This window comes from Nerophis lumbriciformis, linkage group LG18, assembly GCF_033978685.3.
Source record: "Nerophis lumbriciformis linkage group LG18, RoL_Nlum_v2.1, whole genome shotgun sequence".
Taxonomy (NCBI): Eukaryota; Metazoa; Chordata; class Actinopteri; order Syngnathiformes; family Syngnathidae; genus Nerophis; species Nerophis lumbriciformis.
This window is the reverse complement of record NC_084565.2, coordinates 37267397-37286636: the sequence shown is the minus strand read 5'-3', so window position 1 is coordinate 37286636 and position 19240 is coordinate 37267397. Positions and strand designations below refer to the sequence as shown.

Below are 19240 nucleotides of genomic sequence, written 5' to 3'. Positions count from 1 at the left end.
GCGCCTGGCCTGTTTGTTAACTGCAACGTGACCACGAGGTTAAGAGCCACTAGGAGCCGCTATTTGTGCAGCTATCTACAGGCATCTGATCGGACTGGCTCGTCTGATGTGATGCTGATAAAGCAAATGCAAGACGAGAAAACAATGAGGGAGGCTGCAAGGAATTGGATGGATGAAGTAGTGTGTGTGTGTAGGCTGGGAACAGAAACAGGACCCATAATGAAGAGACATTTTGCCACTCAGGTCCGCAAATATAGGCTGTGTCAGACAATATATCAAACTCCATGCTCTGTGTGTCCTTTTGAGCCACTAGCCTATAGCACAGGGTCAAAAGCACACAAAGACAATGCTCCACTGCAGGGACGCCACGCAGACACGGGGGCAACTGTTCATGCTCGGGTGTTAATGTGTGCATGTGTTTGTGTGTCGCTACACGCACCGTCTCCTCCGCTAATTTCTCCAGTTGCTGGATGTAAGGGGTGATGAGAGAGTGAAGGTTTCGAAGGATGTCCTCCACGGGCAGCGCCGAGAGCAGGAAGCCCAGCGCCTGCATCAGCCACATGCACTGACTCGTCTGTCGCGGGAGACAGAAGATTTATGTACACGTATAGTGATAAAAACATCCTGATGCTGCCATATATGGACAATGCCACACCCACTTTTTAATAGTACACAATCAGAATCCATGAGCAGGACACCAGTTCAGAAAGCATTGACCAATAAATGTGTTTTTAGGGGCATTTTTGCAACATTTCCCCCCCAAAAAACAGACATGAGAAGAAGAACAACAAGAAGCACAATAAGAAAAACAAGGACAATACATGAAGAACGATGACAAGAAAAAGAAGAGAGTGATGCCCTCAGCACAGAGCGATGGGAGAGAGGTGTATGGTTAGAGAGTGTTTGGGCCTGTGTGTGTATGTGTGTGTGTGTGTGTGTGTGTGTGTGTGTGTGTGTGTGTGTGTGTGTGTGTGTGTGTGTGTTTTGTCTCGTCTTGTCTTGTCTCATAGTAACAGTGGTATTATTGTATTGTTAGTGTACAGGAGCTTTTCTTGTTTTTGTTCGTATAGTATTGTTCTTGTATTATATTGTTTATGTTAAATGTGGAATGAGTGAGAGGGGTTGGAATATTATAAGCATCTGCTTCATCCAACCCCTTTTCAAGCCTTGCATAAATGCCCCTGCCAAAATGTTTAAAAAAAAAAAAGTGTGTTGTTGTACTGTGCAGGTTTGAAATAAATAATTCAATCAATCAATCAATCAATCAATCAAAGAAGCAAAATAACAATAAGACTGAAAAAAAAAGCAAAAGAAGAAAAAGAAGCAAAAGAAGGGAACAAAAACTAAAAGAAGGAAAGTAAGAAAACCAAGAAGAAGAACAAAAAACAAGAACAAAAGAAAAAGAAGAATAAGCAAAAAGAGAACCAAGAGAAGAACATGTACAATAAAAGGAAGCAAGAGAAGAAGAACAACATCAACAAGGAGAAAAACAAAAAGACCAAAAAGAAGAAGACGGGAAAAAAAAAGCCCAAGAAAATGAAACACAGAAAGACGAACAGCAAGAAGTAGAAAAAGAACAGCAGGAAGGAAAAAGAAAAACAGGAAGAAGAAGAACAGGAAGAACAAGAGGAAAAAGAAGCATCAGCAAAATAAGAACAAGAAGCAAAAGAAGAAGAACAATGAGAAGAACAAGAAGACCAATAACAAGAGGAAGCAAAAGAAGAACATGAAAGGAAGAGGAAGATAAAAACCACGAAAAGAAGAACAGGAAGAAGAACAATAGGACAAACAAAAGAAGAAAAAGGAGGAAAAATAAAAATAAAAATCAGAAGAACAATTTAGTTTTTTGTTGCATTGCATGTACATGTCTTCTTATTATATGTATGTGTTTACTCCCTATAGCTGTATACCGTATTTTCCGCACTATAAGCCGCCCCGGGTTATTAGCCGCACCTTCAATGAATGGCATATTTCAAAACTTTGTTCACCTATAAGCCGCCCCGGTTTATAAGCCGCGCCTACGCTGCGCTAAAGGGAATGTCAAAAAAACAGTCAGATAGGTCAGTCAAACTTTAATAATATATTACAAACCAGCGTTCTAACAACTCTGTTCACCCCCAAAATGTAATGTGCAAATGTGCAATCACAAAAATAGTAACACTCAAATTACTGCAGAGCAATAGCAACATCAATAACTCAACGTTGCTCGAACGTTAATGTCACACAACACACAAAATAAACATTTAAAGCTCACTTTCTGAAATTATTCCTCATCCATAAATCCCTCAAATTCTTCTTCAGTGTCTGAATTAAAAAGTTGGGCGAATACGGCATCCAAAATGGCCGGCTCCGTCTCGTCGAAGTCATTAGAGTCAATGTTGCTGTTGTTTTTCCAGCAGTTCCATGAATCCTGCCTTCCGGAAAGCTCGGACCACAGTTGAGACCGATATATCCGCCCAGGCATTTACAATCCACTGGAAGATGTTGGCGTATGTCGTCCGGCGCTGTCTCCCTGTCTTAGTGGCGCAGGTCATCTTGTTGCTTCCTCTACCTTGCTGCTCTATTTCCGTGTTCTACTGCGTGACTTATTGCCTTGAGTTTGAATTCTGCGTTGTACGTGTGTCTCTTAATAGGAGCCATTTTGTGGTCTTTACAGATGTAAACACACAAATGAAATGAAACGTAATATCCGCGCGCTTCTTCTTCTATGGGGGAGGGTGGTTGCTTACAGTAGAAGAAGAAGCGCTTCCTCTTCTATGGGGGCGGGTGCTTACCTTGGCGGTTGCTTACCGTAGAAGAAGAAGCGCTTCCTCTTCTACGGGGAAAAAAGATGGCGGCTGTTTACCGTAGTTGCGAGACCTAAACTTTATGAAAATGAATCTTAATATTAATCCATATATAAAGCGCACCGGGTTATAAGCCACACTGTCAGCTTTTGAGAAAATTTGTGGTTTTTAGGTGCGGCTAATAGTGCGGAAAATACGGTAATTGTTACTTCAAAAAAATAAGAATATCACAGTGGTTAATTTCTCCCTACACTTGCAAGGGTAATGTCAAAAAAGAACAAACGTGTGAGCTACATCTGCTATGTAAATAGCCTTTGTCATGAGATTGTGGTTTTTTTTTCATATTAACAATGCTTACGATTATTTTTACACTTGTAAAACTGATGGGAATGTTCAAAACTGTTAAATGTTTTACAATGGCAGCGGTTTGACCCTGGAAAAGAATATTCATATTTCTTACTATGTTCAACAGGGCAAATAGTTTATAAATGAGGTGGGTTTTGTTTACAGACTGTGTTCAGGGAATATTCTATACACAAAAAATAAAGAAGAATATTGAATGATTGAACATCACAGCAACAACAAACATCCTGAGCATAGCTTGACTTACACCAATGAGGAAAGACAATAATACATTATAATATGTGATATATATTATAGTAAGGATGAACTATGCTATGTTGTATAATCACTTTTGCACAGAACATTACAAACAAGTGAAGACAAACTAACCTTGTGAATCTGCTTTATAAGAACCTCCTGGGGGGAAAAAAATAAATATAATAATATTAATGAAAAGTTTTGACCAGAAAGCACAGAGAACCTTTGCCAAGTTGTGCTTGTTGTCAGCAGGTCTACCTGAGACACGGCGACTATGTTGGTTGCGTAAGGTGGCAGGTCACATTTGCATTCCCTGCAGATCTTCTTCAGCGTCGAAACGGAGGAAATAGAAAGGTCCGGGTTGCCGAGAGCTTGCAGCACGAGGGGCAGAACACTGCTGAGCATCACCGGGTGGTCCGCCAACCACTCAGCCAGAGCACCTGGTGGGTGGGAGGATTGGCAGTGATGACTGAGGGACTGTTTTGTACTACGACTGGAAAACAATACACTTGCTTGCACACTGTCTCACCTATAGTGAACATCACGGTGTCCGCCAGCTGAACGTTGTTGATGCTGATTCTGGGGATGATACCTATGAGGCCCGGAATAACGTCAGAGTAGTTGACGTCTATCGTCTCGGCTATGGACTGGAAGCCATACAGCAACGCTTCCGTGTGCTGGAGGAACAAAGAACAGGAGGATTTAACATTTAATGTACTTTTAACAGCCACAATGCCTCAAAAATATTGTTTTAACAGTAATATGTAGAGATGTCCGATAATTTCGGACTGCTGATATTATTAGCCGATAAATGCTTTAAAATTAAATATCGGAAATTATCGGTATCGGTTTCAAAATTATCGGCATCAGTTTCAAAAAGTAAAATTTATGACTTTTTAAAACGCCGCTGTGTACACGGACGTAGGGAGAAGTACAGAGCGCCAATAAACCTTAAAGGCACTGCCTTTGCATGCCGGCCCAATCACATAATATCTATGGCTTTTCACACACACAAGTGAATGCCTTTATACTTGGTCAACAGCCATACAGGTCACACTGAGGGAGGCCGTATAAACAACTTTAACACTGTTACAAATATGCGCCACACTGTGAACCCACACCAAACAAGAATGACAAAACACATTTCGGGAGAACATCCGCACCGTAACACAACATAAACACAACAGAACAAATACCCAGAACCCCTTGCAGCACTAACTCTTCCGGGACGCTACAATATACACCCCCTGCTACCATCTACCCCCCCACCTCAACACCGCCCCCTGCCCCAACCCCGCCCACCTCAACCTCCTCATGCTCTCTCAGGGAGAGCATGTCCCAAATTCCAAGCTGCTGTTTTGAGGCATGAAAAAAAAAATAATGCACTTTGTGACTTCCATAATATACTATATGGCAGTGCCATGTTGGCATTTTTTTCCATAACTTGAGTTGATTTATTTTGGAAAACCTTGTTACATTGTTATAAGTCCCATCTTAAAACTCATTTGTATACTCTAGCCTTTAAATAGACCCCCCTTTTAGACCAGTTGATCTGCCGTTTCTTTTCTTTTCTCCTCTGCTCCCCTCTTCCTTGTGGAGGGGGGGGGGGGGGGGCACAGGTCCGGTGGCCATGGATGAAGTGCTGGCTGTCCAGAGTCGGGACCCGGGGTGGACCGCTCGCCTGTGCATCGGCTGGGAACATCTCTGCGCTGCTGACCCGTCTCCGCTCGGGATGGTGTCCTGCTGGCCCCACTATGGACTGGACTCTTACTATTATGTTGGATCCACTATGGACTGGACTCTCACAACTTGTGATTTAGGGCTATATAAATAAACATTGATTGATTGATTGATTGAATATTATGTTAGATCCACTATGGACTGGACTCTTACTATTATGTTAGATCCACTATGGACAGGACTCTCACACTATTATGTTAGATCCACTATGGACTGGACTCTCACAATATTATGTTAGATCCACTATGGACTGGACTCTCACACTATTATGTTAGATCCACTATGGACTGGACTCTCACACTATTATGTTAGATCCACTATGGACTGGACTCTTACTATTATGTTAGATCCACTATGGACAGGACTCTCACAATATTATGTCAGACCCACTCGACATCCATTGCATTCGGTCTCCCCTAGAGGGGGGGGGGGGTTACCCACATATGCGGTCCTCTCCAAGGTTTCTCATAGTCATTCACATCGACGTCCCACTGGGGTGAGTTTTTCCTTGCCCTTATGTGGGCTTTGTACCGAGGATGTCGTTGTGGCTTGTGCAGCCCTTTGAGACACTTGTGATTTAGGGCTATATAAATAAACATTGATTGATTGATTGATAACAAAATGAGGCATAATAATGTGTTAATTCCACGACTGTATATATCGGTATCGGTTGATATCGGAATCGGTAATTAAGAGTTGGACAATATCGGAATATCGGATATCGGCAAAAAAGCTATTATCGGATATCTCTACTTCTAATACACTATCATGGGAACTCTGATACTTATCCAAAATTGGTGAAAATAGTAAATAACCTTTAAGCTTAGGTTTAATGTGATTTGAGCGTGTTGTCTTGACGCAATCAATTCAGTGTGAAAATGACCTCACAGACAATTTGTTTATGTGACACATTTATATGAGCGGTCATCTGTTCGGCCTCAAGTGCATGCACGTCCCACCCACCTGCCACGACGTGGGCTGCTCCGTGTTAGTCAACAGTCGTCCCAGTTTGTCATACAGATTACTCAGCAGCTCGGCACCCAGCATCTCGTACACGTACATGAGTGTGTCGGAGATATCCACCCTGGAGGAGAGACGTGAAGTCTATTTTAGGCGCGGCTTCGTGAGTCTTTTCAAGGAAAAACTTGAGATCTTAGAATGCCAACCTGTAGATGCGGAACTGCTCTTTTTCATCCGACGACCAGGACTCGTACTCTTGGTCGGAGGGGAATTGTGCTTTGTGGAGCAGGACGTCCACCAGCTGGAAATACACCGGCCTGTAGACTTGGAGATACACCGCTTGCTTGTCCGACTCAAATGACATGATTTCATCCTGAGGAAGGAGCAAATAAATAACCAAGTTCAATGTCCATATCTCGAAAACAACCTTGAGTAAACTTTTTAGTTAAAGATGGGTAATATGAAACCTCCCTTACCTGGAGTGTATACCAAAAGGTGAGCGTGAGGGAGCTGGTGGTCTCATTGACTGGATAGTGGCCGGGGATGCCTGTGCAAAACATGATCATGTTGACTAGAGCCAGGACGCTCTGCCAGTGGTCCACCTGCTCCAGAAGAGTCCTAAAAAGATTGCGGTAAGAGGCAGAAGAGGCAGGAGAAGGAGAACATGTGACAGGGCCATTTCATCTTTTACTTCAATTCTATCCCAAGAGAATAAAATAGAATATATCTTTATTGTCATTGTACAACGAAATTGCAAGCAAACTAATTTAGTGCAAATTCATAATGACACATAAAAAACATAAGAACAGATAAATAGATTAAAATACACAAAAATACCAAGCACACAGCTCACATGCACAGTCATTCTTTTTTATGCCTTGTGTTCAGCGACGCTAGTAGACATAATACGATGCATTCTTGTTTTTGGTACCTGGAGTGGTTCTCTCCCAGCGTGACGGCGATACGGCAGATACCGTGACACGTCTCCATGTCCCCGTTCTGGACGGCCTCTCGTAGCTGACCCTGAAGAGCCAGCACCGGAGGAACCAGCTTCAGCAGAGTGTTCACGTATCTGAATTCCGTACAGACAAAGACAGCGGGACGGATTGTTAGAAGTGCTAGGAGACATGGCAAATGCATGCAATAAAGTCGGTTTCTGGGAGTGTGTCCCTCAGAATTTATGACTATTTGTGAAGTCAAAGGGCCCTGACGTTGAACCTTTTTACATCTTGGGGAAGTACCTGAACATTTTTTTGTTCAGTCTTTATCCCCCTGATGTAGGCCAGTAATTGAAATGTGTTGGGACTGTGTAAATCCATTAAAACATGTCATGTACAGTGTCACGTTCAAACACTGAGGACATCTATTAAACAAGACAAAAGGCAAGGAATCAAACAGAGACAGAATTCAATTTGGACTCAATATTGAGGAGAGACATGGCCACTGCACTCTCTGTACAGTCCTGCATCACGCTCTGACCAAGAAGGTTTTCGTCTCCTCTTTTATTTAGATGTTCAATGTTCACGCACCAACACATGTCTCAGCAGGAATGGGAAGTATGTAAAACAGTCATTGTTTTCGGTCACATTGAAGACCAAGAAGAGGATTTCTCGGGCTTGGGCTCTTCCTGGATCCAGCTGGGGCAGGTGTTGGAGGACAATGGATAACCCCTCCCGTCTCCTGACCACAGCGACTTCAAGAGGGCAGCGGGTCGTAAATAGCGTTGACCTCGGTTACCAAATAGTTGGAAGAGAGTTTGTGAAATACTTCAAAGAGAGTTCGTTTAACACTTCAAAGAGAGTTCCTCTGGAAGTTGAGCAGATCCTGCCATCTGTCCGTGTTGAAATCACAGTGGAGTTTCACGAGCCTTCTTCCTCTTGTTAGGCCTCGAAAGACAGCCTTCATCTTCTTATCAGGAACATAATGTAATACAACGTTTCTTTTGTGATAACTTTCAAATAATTATTCCAACATACAGTATAATAGGCGCAGGACTAAATTTGGCCAAATGGTGGGGTCTATCAGAGGCATACAGTCATGGAACAGGCCGCCAGCCCATGTCAGAAACTGTGACACCTATTTAACATTTAAAACTGCACTGAAACAGTGGTTGAAAACTAATCAGACAATCATGCATAATTCACTTGTTTTTTTTGTTTGTTGTTTGTTTACTTAACAATACTTACCAATATTTTTATCAGTATTGAAATCACGATTATTCATTCTGTTTTGTAGAACATTGTTGGGGTGTGAACGCAACGCCATCATGTAATTTGTCATGTCTAATAAAAAGGCTATCATTATCTATAAACACAAATATTCGTGTTTTTGTTCATTAATAGTATAAATGTGTCAGCTTTTCTCACTTCATGATGCCTTTATCTCGATGTTTACATTTTCATAGAGATAGGTTTTTTTGGGTTATGTACATTTACATGTACTAATGTGTGTACATGTGCATGCTGTATTGGTTTGAGCATGCATTTGTCATATAGGAATTAACTATACACCATTAAACATTAACATAATGCTGTGTCACCTGAATGTTTTATAAAGTAATAACTTTGTCAAATGAAAAAAAAACACAAGTAATGTAAAAAAAAAAACACAGCTTTTTTAATATCAATATAAAACACAAAGCAGTTTGGCGAAAAAAGATAAAAGTCTAATAAACAAGCTTTGTTCTTCTCTACCAACACCAAGTGGTTAAGTGCAACAGCTTGGCTAACACAAATAAACAAGAGTGATACCTCTCACATCTAATACAGTGTTTTGCCTCACTGACAACACACGCTGCATTCAATTCGATGAGATGACAAAACATTTTAGCTCGTATTGATGTTATTGGAACACTGACAAAGTTAGCAGTCAAATGAAGGACGAGTGACCATCCCAGTAAACAAACGGCAAGACTTTATAAACAAGTTGAGGCAAGGTTCTCTACGTGTCCAGAACGTAAATGACCGCCATAACCACAACACCAGGGGGAGCTCCACAAACCACGGTAAACCCAGATTCCGATCTAACAAAGGTCTTAACTCATTCTCCTTCTATGCCACATCAATGTAGAATGTACTCCCAACAGGTGTAAAAGGAAGTACATCTCTATCCTCCTTCAAAACCGCTCTAAAAGAACACCTCCAGGCAGCTACAACCCTAGCCTAACCCCCTTCCCCCACCACATCCCACCTCCCCGGATGATAAATAATCAAATGTAAATAATCAAATGTATATACTTGTTCTTATGCTCTCTGAGCTCACTATGTTCTCTGCTCGCTGTACATATCCTACCAAGTCAGACCTACACTGTTTCAATGTCCATTTCTCAGATGATATAATTGTTGATGACTGAAATATGCTGTTATCAACCCAACCTAACCCCCCCACATCCCACCCCCCGGATTGTAAATAATTCAATGTATATACTCTGATGTAGGGCTGGGCGATATATCGATATACTCGATATATCGCGGGTTTGTCTCTGTGCGATATAGAAAATGACTATATCGTGATATTCGAATATACGTTCTCACGCAGTTGCTTTTAGCTGATGGCATTACACTACAGGCTCTTCCCACTCCTTCTTGTGTCTCCTTCTCACAGACAGCAAGCGCACTTCTTACATACGTCACATACTGTCACGTCATACGTCACATACGTATACGCCCTCGCGGAGCACAGAGGTAGCAGCATGGGTAACGTTAGCTGTAGTGCGAGTGGTAACACGAGAGAAAGAAGGTGCGAATCTGGTAACAAATGAAGGAAGAATTAATTCCCAAGAAAAACAACAGGGGGTCCATCGTCTGGCGGTGGTTTGGCTTCAAGTGGGAATATGTCGAACAGACAACCGTAATTTGTCAAGTGTGGGGCAAAAGTGTTGCTACAAAAAGTATCATTACTGCTAATATGTAGCATCATTTGAAAAGTCCCCTGCTAGAGAATAAAGAGTGCTTACTCCGCATGTCAACATCTCCGTTTGGTGCCACACCATTAAAATGCCGAGGCAAACATTTCCAGATCAACACCGTATGAAAAAAATAGTCAACAACAGGAGATAACGTCCACAGGAACCTACCACATAGCGAAGGACATACACTATTTGATTTTCTATTATGCAGCTCATTTTTACTTGACATTTATTGAAATATCTTGTGTGACATCATGCACAAAAGTGCACTTTATTTGTTTTAAACTGGCGTTCTGTACAAAAAGTGCACTTTAACTTAGTGTTGTTTTGATATGTCATCTTAGAGACATCATGCACAAAAGTGCACTAATAGCTTATTTTAAAATGTCTCTGACAATCTTGCACTTTCTGTTTTGAAATGACATGAATGTTTGTGCCACTGCTTAATAACTGTTTAATAAATACACTTTTGCTAAATTGACTTAGTTGTGATTTCCCTCTCTGCATGAAAGTTTAAAAGTAGCATATATTAATGCAGTATGAAGAAGAATGTTTTAATGTAGACACATAGAATCATCATACTGCTGTGATTATATGCATCAAGTGTTCATTCAAGGCTAAGCCAAAATATCCAGATATATATCGTGTATCGCGATATGGCCTAAAAAATATAGAGATATTAAAAAAAGGCCATATCGCCCAGCCCTACTTGTGTGATGACTGTATTATGCTGATAGTATAAATTTGTACCATGAGTTGATTAACGTGGACCCCGACTTAAACAAGTTGAAAAACGTATTCGGTTGTTACCATATAGTGGTCAATTGAACGGAATATGTACTCTACTGTGCAATCTACTCATAAAAGTTTAAATCAATCAATCAATCAGTCTGTTTCCAATACTGTCCACAGTTGTCGTCATCTAATAACAGCAGTGCGCTCTTAAACGCACTCCGAGACTCCACAGAAGTAGAAGCGAGGGGGAACATCTCCACAACTAAATCTGTGTCGCTGCCGCTTTCGTTTACAGAAAGTAAGCCATGTTGCCTAAAAAAATTTACAGTTTTTCGTTAGTTAAAAATGTAAACAGAATTACGAACTATACCGCAGTTTATTATTATACTGTTTACCGTTACATCTTTAGGTACGAGCGTTGGTTAAAACAGTTACAACCATTTTTTAAGCATTTTTAACAAATTAAAAAAATACATAATAAAATCAAAGTGGCTCCCCGTATCATTAGATTGTTCAGTATGTGGTGTGGACTAAGGCTGAAACGACGCGTCGACGTAGTCGACGTCATCGGTTACGTAAATACGTCGACGCCGTTTTTGTGCGTCGGCGCGTCGCATATTTACGTCACACTACTGTCATGGCGGAGCGCAAAGCAGACGGTGCGAGCGAGGGGAAAAAAGCACGCCAAAAGTCGTCAAAAGTGTGGGAGTATTTCAATAAACGGCCTAATAACGTTGTTGTATGCACACTGTGTCGAGCGGAAATGGCCTATCATAGCAGCCCAACGGCTATGAACGAACATTTGAAAAGAAAACCGACAGCGTTCTTGCCATCACCAAGTAAATCGTCCGCGTGCGTATACGTTGTCATTATTACACAAAAACATGAATGTGTCATTTGTATCTGCGTTGTAAATTCATAAACTAAAGCACCGTTTCGCCCTGAGAGGTGCGTTTGGCGTGCCTGTTCAGTGTTTACAAAGACACGCTCCTCTTTAACGCTGTGGAGAGGCGGCGGCGGCGAGCGAGCTGCGAGGCGGGGCGCGCCAGGAGCGACGCCGCAATCGTGTCCAGGTGCGCGATCCGAGCGAGCGAGGAAGAGGAGCCGAAAAGCGAGGAGAGAAAAGAGTTGGAAGAGAAAAGACTTTGTGTAAAATTAAAAGATTGTAAACCTGGCAAAGCCGTCTGGCGTTCAGTCTGTCGGTCCTGAAAGAACCCCACGGCACAAGACGTGTCACAAACGCTAACGTTAATTAGTTGTGCAAATACCTTTTACAACATTAACAGTTACATATACTATGTACAAACCAACAATTAACTTTCACTTTAATCATACTATCATTGTTGTGTTATTAAGCAAAATAAGCAATACTTTTACTTTTGTTGAAATGTTTACACTACACTTTTTTGTATTGGATGTTTAGCTTTATTTTTGCACATTTTAGCAAATAAGCAATACTTTTACTTTTGTTGAAATGTTTACACTTGTTACAGAATATTTCCGTTTTGCACTTTTTTGTATTGGATGTTTATCTTTATTTTTGCACATTTTAAAGCAAAATAAGCAATACTTTTACTTTTGAAATGCTTATACTATTGCAGAATATTAAGATTTGCACTGGATGTTTACTTTTACATTTGCACATTAAAAAGCAAATAAGCTACTTTTAATTTTGTTAAATGTTAAAAGTTTTAAATGTTTACATTGTTACAGAATATTTTGTCATGTTGTTGTCAATGTTGACTGAGTGGCCATACTTTTTTTTTTGTAAATAAAAGCCATGCCTTTTGAAAAAACTGGCCTACATTTATTTTTTCCTCTTCATTTTAAATAAAAAAAATAATCGGTAAAAGGAAAAACAATCTATAGATTAATCGAAAAAATAATCTATAGATTAACCGATTAATCGAAAAAATAATCTATAGATTAATCGATAGAAAAATAATCGTTAGCTGCAGCCCTAGTGTGGACACCTTATGTTTTAGTACCCACCCATGTTCTTCCACACCAAACTCAATTCAACATTTTCCTACAACGCAGGAGGCGTGGAACTACCGGAAATGTCATGGTAAAATGTATTATTATATAACTCAGGGACGACTGATTAAATAATTGATTACAAATGAGTGTGCTGTGTCGATACTCCTCAATAGAGGCTGTTTACTTCAAACAAAATCTCCAGGGGGGAGAAGTCTGCCCTGCCTCAGCTCCAACACACCCACCCTTAAAAGCCCACACGTCCACGAGCAACCGGAAAAATCTATTCTAAAGATCCTCCAGTTCATAGCTATACTGCTGCCATTTAGCATTCTAGCCTTCTAGAAGTCTCTTTGCTGCACTAGAACACATGCAAAATGCCCGCTAACACGCATTCACACACATCATGACACAGTATCCTCCTGTCATCCTTAATGATATCATGCGATGGCGTGGCATTTAAAGATCAAGGGCATGGGTGTGCGTGTGTAAATGCCACAGCAGAGATAATGCACACCAAGTAAACCAAGAAAAAAGTGTGTAAGAATACTATGGTTTGAAGGCAGGCTTCCTTCGGAGAATGTCAATAAGGGGCGTGGCTGCAGGTTACTAACATCCAATAATGACATAGCCAGGGAGTGTGACTTTTAACATAATGACCCTGCTAATTGTTCATCTTTTGTTAGTCACAAGTTACTGCACACCCCCAATTTGTTTGATGTTTGCTTAGCATCTTTAGCAGGCTGATCAACTGGCACCACATGGGCTACCCAGTTCAGTCCAAAGCACTCAAGTCATATAGACAATCTTTGAGCAGCTTTACTGGGGTTTATCTTTAAAAGCACTCATGTTATACAGATAACCTTGGACTAGCATATTTACAGTAGGTCCTTAAAATCAGCAAAGCATTACCGTCAGATATAGGATCTTTGGCTCGTATGTTTTTACTTCAGTTTATCCTTAAAAACAGCAGGGCACTCGTTTTATAAAGAATTGTCAATTTAGGTTTTTGTGATAGGTTCTTAAAAAAACGCAGAACACTCCTTTCATCGGATCTTTGTCTTGTATTTTTTCAGTAGGTCCTTAAAAACAGCGAAGCATTCCCGTCAGATATAGGATCTTTGGCTCGTATTTTTTTTACTTCAGTTTATCCTTAAAAACAGCAGGGCACTCAACTTGTGTTTTTGCACTGGGTCCCTAGAAAAAGCGGAGAACTCTTGACAGATAGAGGATCTTTGTCTAACCTTTTTCCCAAAATGATCTTTAAAAACAGCAAAGCACTCCGGTTTTATAAAAGATTGTCAAGTTGCGTTTTAGTAATAGGTCCTTAAAACAGTAGCGCGTCCTGTCAGATAGAGGATCTTTGTTGAACTTTTTTTTTTTTTTCCCCAATTTATCCTTAAAAACAGCAGAGCACCCCTGTCAGATAGAGGGTCTTTGTTGAACCCCCCCCCCCCCAAAAAAAAATATCCTTAAAAACAGCAGAGCACCCCTGTCAGATAGAGGATCTTTGTTGACCTTTCCCCCCCCAAAAAATATCCTTAAAAACAGCAAAGCACTACTGTCAGAGGATCTTTGTTGAGCATTTTTTTCCCCAATTTATCCTTAAAAACAGCAGAGCACTCCTGTCGGATAGAGGATCTTTGTTGAGCATTTTTTCCCAAATTATCCTTAAAAACAGTAGCGCACTCCTGTCTGATAAAGGATCTTTGTCAAGCATTTTTTTTCCAATTTATCCTTAAAAACAGCAGAGCACACCTGTCAGATAGAGGATCTTTATTTAACTTTTTTTTCTTTCAAATTATCCTTAAAAACAGCAGACCACTCCTGTCAGAGGATCTTTGTCGGCATTTTTATTCCAATTAATCCTTAAAAACAGCAGAGCACTCCTGTCAGATAGAGGATCTATGTTGAGCATTTTTTTCCCCAAATGATCCTTAAAAACAGTAGAGCACTCCTGTCAGATAGAGGATCTTTGTCAAGCATTTTCCCCCCAATTTATCCTTAAAAACAGCAGAGCACCCCTGTCAGATAGAGGATCTTTGTTGAGCTTTTTTTTCTTTCAAATTATCCTTAAAAACAGCAAACCACTCCTGTCAGAGGATCTTTGTCAAGCATTTTTTTTCCCAATTTATCCTTAAAAACAGCAGAGCACTCCTGTCAGAGGATCTTTGTCGGCATATTTTTTCTTCTTCAATTTATCCTTTAAAACAGCAGAGCACTCCTGTCAGATAGAGGATCTTTGTTGAGCATTTTTCCCCCCAAATTATCCTTAAAAACAATAGCGCACTCCTGTCAGATAGAGGATCTTTGTCAAGCATTTTTTTTTTTCAATTTATCCTTAAAAACAGTAGAGCACTCCTGTCAGATAGAGGATCTTTGTCAAGCTTTTTTTTTTTCAATGTATCCTTAAAAACAGTAGGGCATTCCTGTCAGATAGAGGATATTTGTTGAGCTTTTTCCCCCCCAAATTATCCTTAAAAACAGCAGAGCCCTCCTGTTAGATAGAGGATCTCTGTCGAGCTTCTTTTTTTTTTTTTTCAAATTATCCTTAAAACAGCAGAGCACACCTGTCAGATAGAGGATCTTTATCAAGCTTTTTTTCTTTCAATTTATCCTTGAAAACAGTAGAGCACTCCTGTCAGATAGAGGATCTTTGTCAAGCATTTTTTTTTCAATTTATCCTTAAAAACAGGAGGGCATTCCTGTCAGATAGAGGATATTTGTTGAGCTCCCCCCCCCCCCCAAAGTATCCTTAAAACAGCAGAGCACTCCTGTCAGATAGAGGATCTTTGTCAAGCATTTTTTTTTCAAATTATCCTTAAAAACAGCAGAGCACTCCTGTCAGATAGAGGATATTTGTTGAGCTTTTTTTCCCCAAATGTATCCTTAAAAACAGTAGAGCCCTCTTGTCAGAGAGAGAATCTTTGTCGAGCATTTCCCCCCCCCAAATTATCCTTAAAACAGCAGAGCACTCCTATCAGATAGAGGATCTTTGTCAAGCATTTTTTTTTCAAATCATCCTTAAAAACAGCAGAGCACTCCTGTCATATAGAAGATCTTTGCATCTCATTTACATATTGCTTCCTTCTATTTATAAATAATTTTGACTTTATGACTCTATCATCATTTAGAGAGCTAAAAATATGTTACGTTATGTCAGAGCCTTGCATTGACATGACATAGAAAATAAAGAATGACAGTCACAGTGTTTCCATTCTGTTTAAACACGTCTCTTATTAAGAAGTGGAAGCCAATTTCCTCCTCATTCCAGAAGACGCAGATCTGTGGTCAGACATTATGAAGCCTTCCCCACCCGTGCTTAGCCGCCCACACTAATTCAACCTTCTCCAGTGGGCCTGTCAAGATGCACAGCATATAAACTCCATTTCACCAGCCTCTACTGTACCTGTTTGTGTGTCTCAGTAGCGGCAGCCTGACTGCATTTGACTGCCGGTGAGTGACTTTGTGTGTGAGATGCACTCAGAAAAATCATTCATTTTTTAACAAGAGCCGTGCAAATGCAGGTCATGTCCTCTCAGCACTTACAGAAAGGAGGATTTTACGATGCCTAGCAGCCTTCCCTCCTTACTCCATGCCATCGCACACTTCCCGACTCTTCCTTTATCCTCTGCCAACTTCACCCTGTCGCTGTTTCCACCACCCCGCCCATCTGTGATCCCCCTCCTCTGCAATTACCTCAACACTCCGAGACACAGGGGAAATGGGTTGCCTGGCAACAAGATGCAACTGGACCAATCGCGTGCCCCCAAATGAGTTGATTGTGATGTGTTTTAACAGGGGGAGAAGGAGAAGCGGGGATGATGGCGTGCGATGGTGAGAGAGGAGCAAGGTAGGAGGAAAAGAGGCAGAAATTAATGGAGGGAAAGTCAAATATTTAATAAAATGTCAGAATATATAGACCACGTGTATGGCGGAGGTGTCAAAGTCGTTTTGACTGAGGGCCACGTCGCAGTTATGTTTGCCCCCAGAGGTGAATACTATTATTACACAATTTTTAAAATGAATTTCTTAGATTTTTTTAAAATTTAAATCTACAAAAATATGGTAAGTTGCAATAATTTCACCTCACAATAGTGTATATTACTGTAAATGGAAAAACAGTGTGAAGCGACTGGGATGAGAATCAGCACCTCCAAGTCCGAGTCCATGGTTCTCGCCCGGAAAAGGGTGGAGTGCCATCTCCGGGTTGGGGAGGAGATCTTGCCCCAAGTGGAGGAGTTCAAGTACCTCGGAGTCTTGTTCACGAGTGAGGGAAGAGTGGATCGTGAGATTGACAGGCGGATCGGTGCGGCGTCTTCAGTAATGCGGACGCTGTATCGATCCGTTGTGGTGAAGAAGGAGCTGAGCCGGAAGGCAAAGCTCTCAATTTACCGGTCGATCTACGTTCCCATCCTCACCTATGGTCATGAGCTTTGGGTTATGACCGAAAGGACAAGATCACGGGTACAAGCGGCCGAAATGAGTTTCCTCCGCCGGGTGGCGGGGCTCTCCCTTAGAGATAGGGTGAGAAGCTCTGTCATCCGGGGGGAGCTCAAAGTAAAGCCGCTGCTCCTCCACATGGAGAGGAGCCAGATGAGGTGGTTCGGGCATCTGGTCAGGATGTCACCCGAGCGCCTCCCTAGGGAGGTGTTTAGGGCATGTACGACCGGTAGGAGGCCACGAGGAAGACCCAGGACACGTTGGGAAGACTATGTCTCCCGGCTGGCCTGGGAACGCCTCGGGATCCCCCGGGAGGAGCTGGACGAGGTGGCTGGGGAGAGGGAAGTCTGGGCTTCCCTGCTTAGGCTGCTGCCCCCGCGACCCGACCTCGGATAAGCGGAAGAAGATGGATGGATGGATGGATGGAAAAACAGTACTGCTGTTTTTATGGTAAAAAAAAAAGGCAGCTCAGTTGCCAGAATTATATTGTAACATTTACATTCGTTTTTTTTACTGTAAATAAAAAAAACTGCAATTTTACAGTAAAATTTTGGCACCTGAGCTGCCAGTTTGTTTGTTGTTGTTTTTTACCGCAAATCAACAACTGCAGATTTTTCAGTCTATTACTGTAAATGCCAAAACGGCACCACAGTTTATTACAGTAAAAAAAGTACTGTATTTTTCATTTATAAATAAATGATAAATGGGTTATACTTGTATAGCGCTTTTCTACCTTCAAGGTACTCAAAGCGCTTTGACAGTATTTCCACATTCACACACACATTCACACACTGATGGCGGGAGCTGCCATGCAAGGCGCTAACCAGCAGCCATCAGGAGCAAGGGGTGAAGTGTCTTGCCCAAGGACACAACGGACGTGACTAGGATGGTAGAAGGTGGGGATTGAACCCCAGTAACCAGCAACCCTCCGATTGCTGGCACGGCCACTCTACCAACTTCGCCACGCCGTCCCTATTATTTAGAGAAAAATGCTGTAACAACCACAGTAAATTTCACAATTTCACCATGAAATCTATTGCTTCTTTTACATTGCACAATTTGATGGATAACTTGCTTTGAAATCATTATTAGTAGTATTTATTTATTTATATTATAAATAAGCGTCCCTTCACTGGCTGCCTGTGCGTTATCGAATACATTTTAAACTCCTTTTATTTGTTTTTAAATGTCTAAACAACCTCACGCCAACCTATCTCTCAGACCTCCTTCAGCCTTACTGCCCCACCCGATCCTTAAGATCAGCCGATCAGCTGCTACTGACGGTCCCTGACACAAGGCTGAAGCTTAGAGGTGACAGAGCTTTCGCCGTTGCTGCTCCCAAGCTCTGGAACGACCTACCCCTGAGTGTTAGACAAGCCTCCTCTCTTCCTGTTTTTAAATCTCTCTTAAAAACATACTTTTATTCCATGGCTTTTAACACTGAGTGATATCCATCCTGCAATGGCGCCCCATAATACACCTGCTGTGAACCTGTTTTTATGTTTTTATTTATTCTATTTTATTTATTTATTTTTTATCGTGTTCTGTTTGTGTTGTGTTGTGTTTGCTCGGTACTCGTTTTATCTTTTAACCTGTCCATTGTACAGCACTTTGGCTACCCCTGTGGTAAATTTTAAATGTGCTTTATAAATAAAGTTGATTTGATTTGATATTTAAAAAATGGCTTGAATGCTTGGTAATATATTTTTGCATAATTAGACAATATTTAAGTTAACATCGTTTGCAATTACATGGAGTACATATATTTTTTCTCTCCCAAAATAGAAAGAAAGAATACATTTAGTAAGAAAAGTTACTATTATTTCCAGGCTTAATAAAATGAAGTGGCGGGCCACATTTGGCCACTGGGCCTTGAGTTTGACACCTGTGGTGTATGGCAATCGCTAGGAAAACAATATTGCTCGTGATGTGCTGTTAGTGCGCTAAACACACTTCTAACTCCTACTCTGAATGAGGGTGAAAAAGAGGGGTGAGGATCTAAATCCATGGCGACGTCTTTCAAATAAACCTCCATCTCTTCTTAGCGTCATTTCGTCCATCACCCCCGCCCAGTCCCTTTCTTATTCCCCCT

The 19240-nt window shown here is 41.2% G+C and overlaps 1 protein-coding gene across 4 annotated transcripts in view; it reads right to left on the bottom strand.

Annotated features, from left to right (window-relative positions):
• Positions 1-19240, bottom strand: part of LOC133617908 (importin-13) — a 138129-nt gene that overhangs the window by 31595 nt on the left and 87294 nt on the right. For all 4 annotated transcript variants that reach the window (XM_061978287.2, XM_061978286.2, XM_061978285.2 and 1 more), the window contains exons 6-13: positions 7018-7158; positions 6563-6704; positions 6293-6459; positions 6090-6210; positions 3916-4063; positions 3645-3826; positions 3519-3545; positions 440-574 (exon numbers count right to left, since the gene is read on the bottom strand). In XM_061978287.2, coding sequence (XP_061834271.1) covers positions 440-574; positions 3519-3545; positions 3645-3826; positions 3916-4063; positions 6090-6210; positions 6293-6459; positions 6563-6704; positions 7018-7158 — 1063 coding nt within the window. The remainder of the gene's footprint in view (positions 1-439; positions 575-3518; positions 3546-3644; positions 3827-3915; positions 4064-6089; positions 6211-6292; positions 6460-6562; positions 6705-7017; positions 7159-19240) is intronic.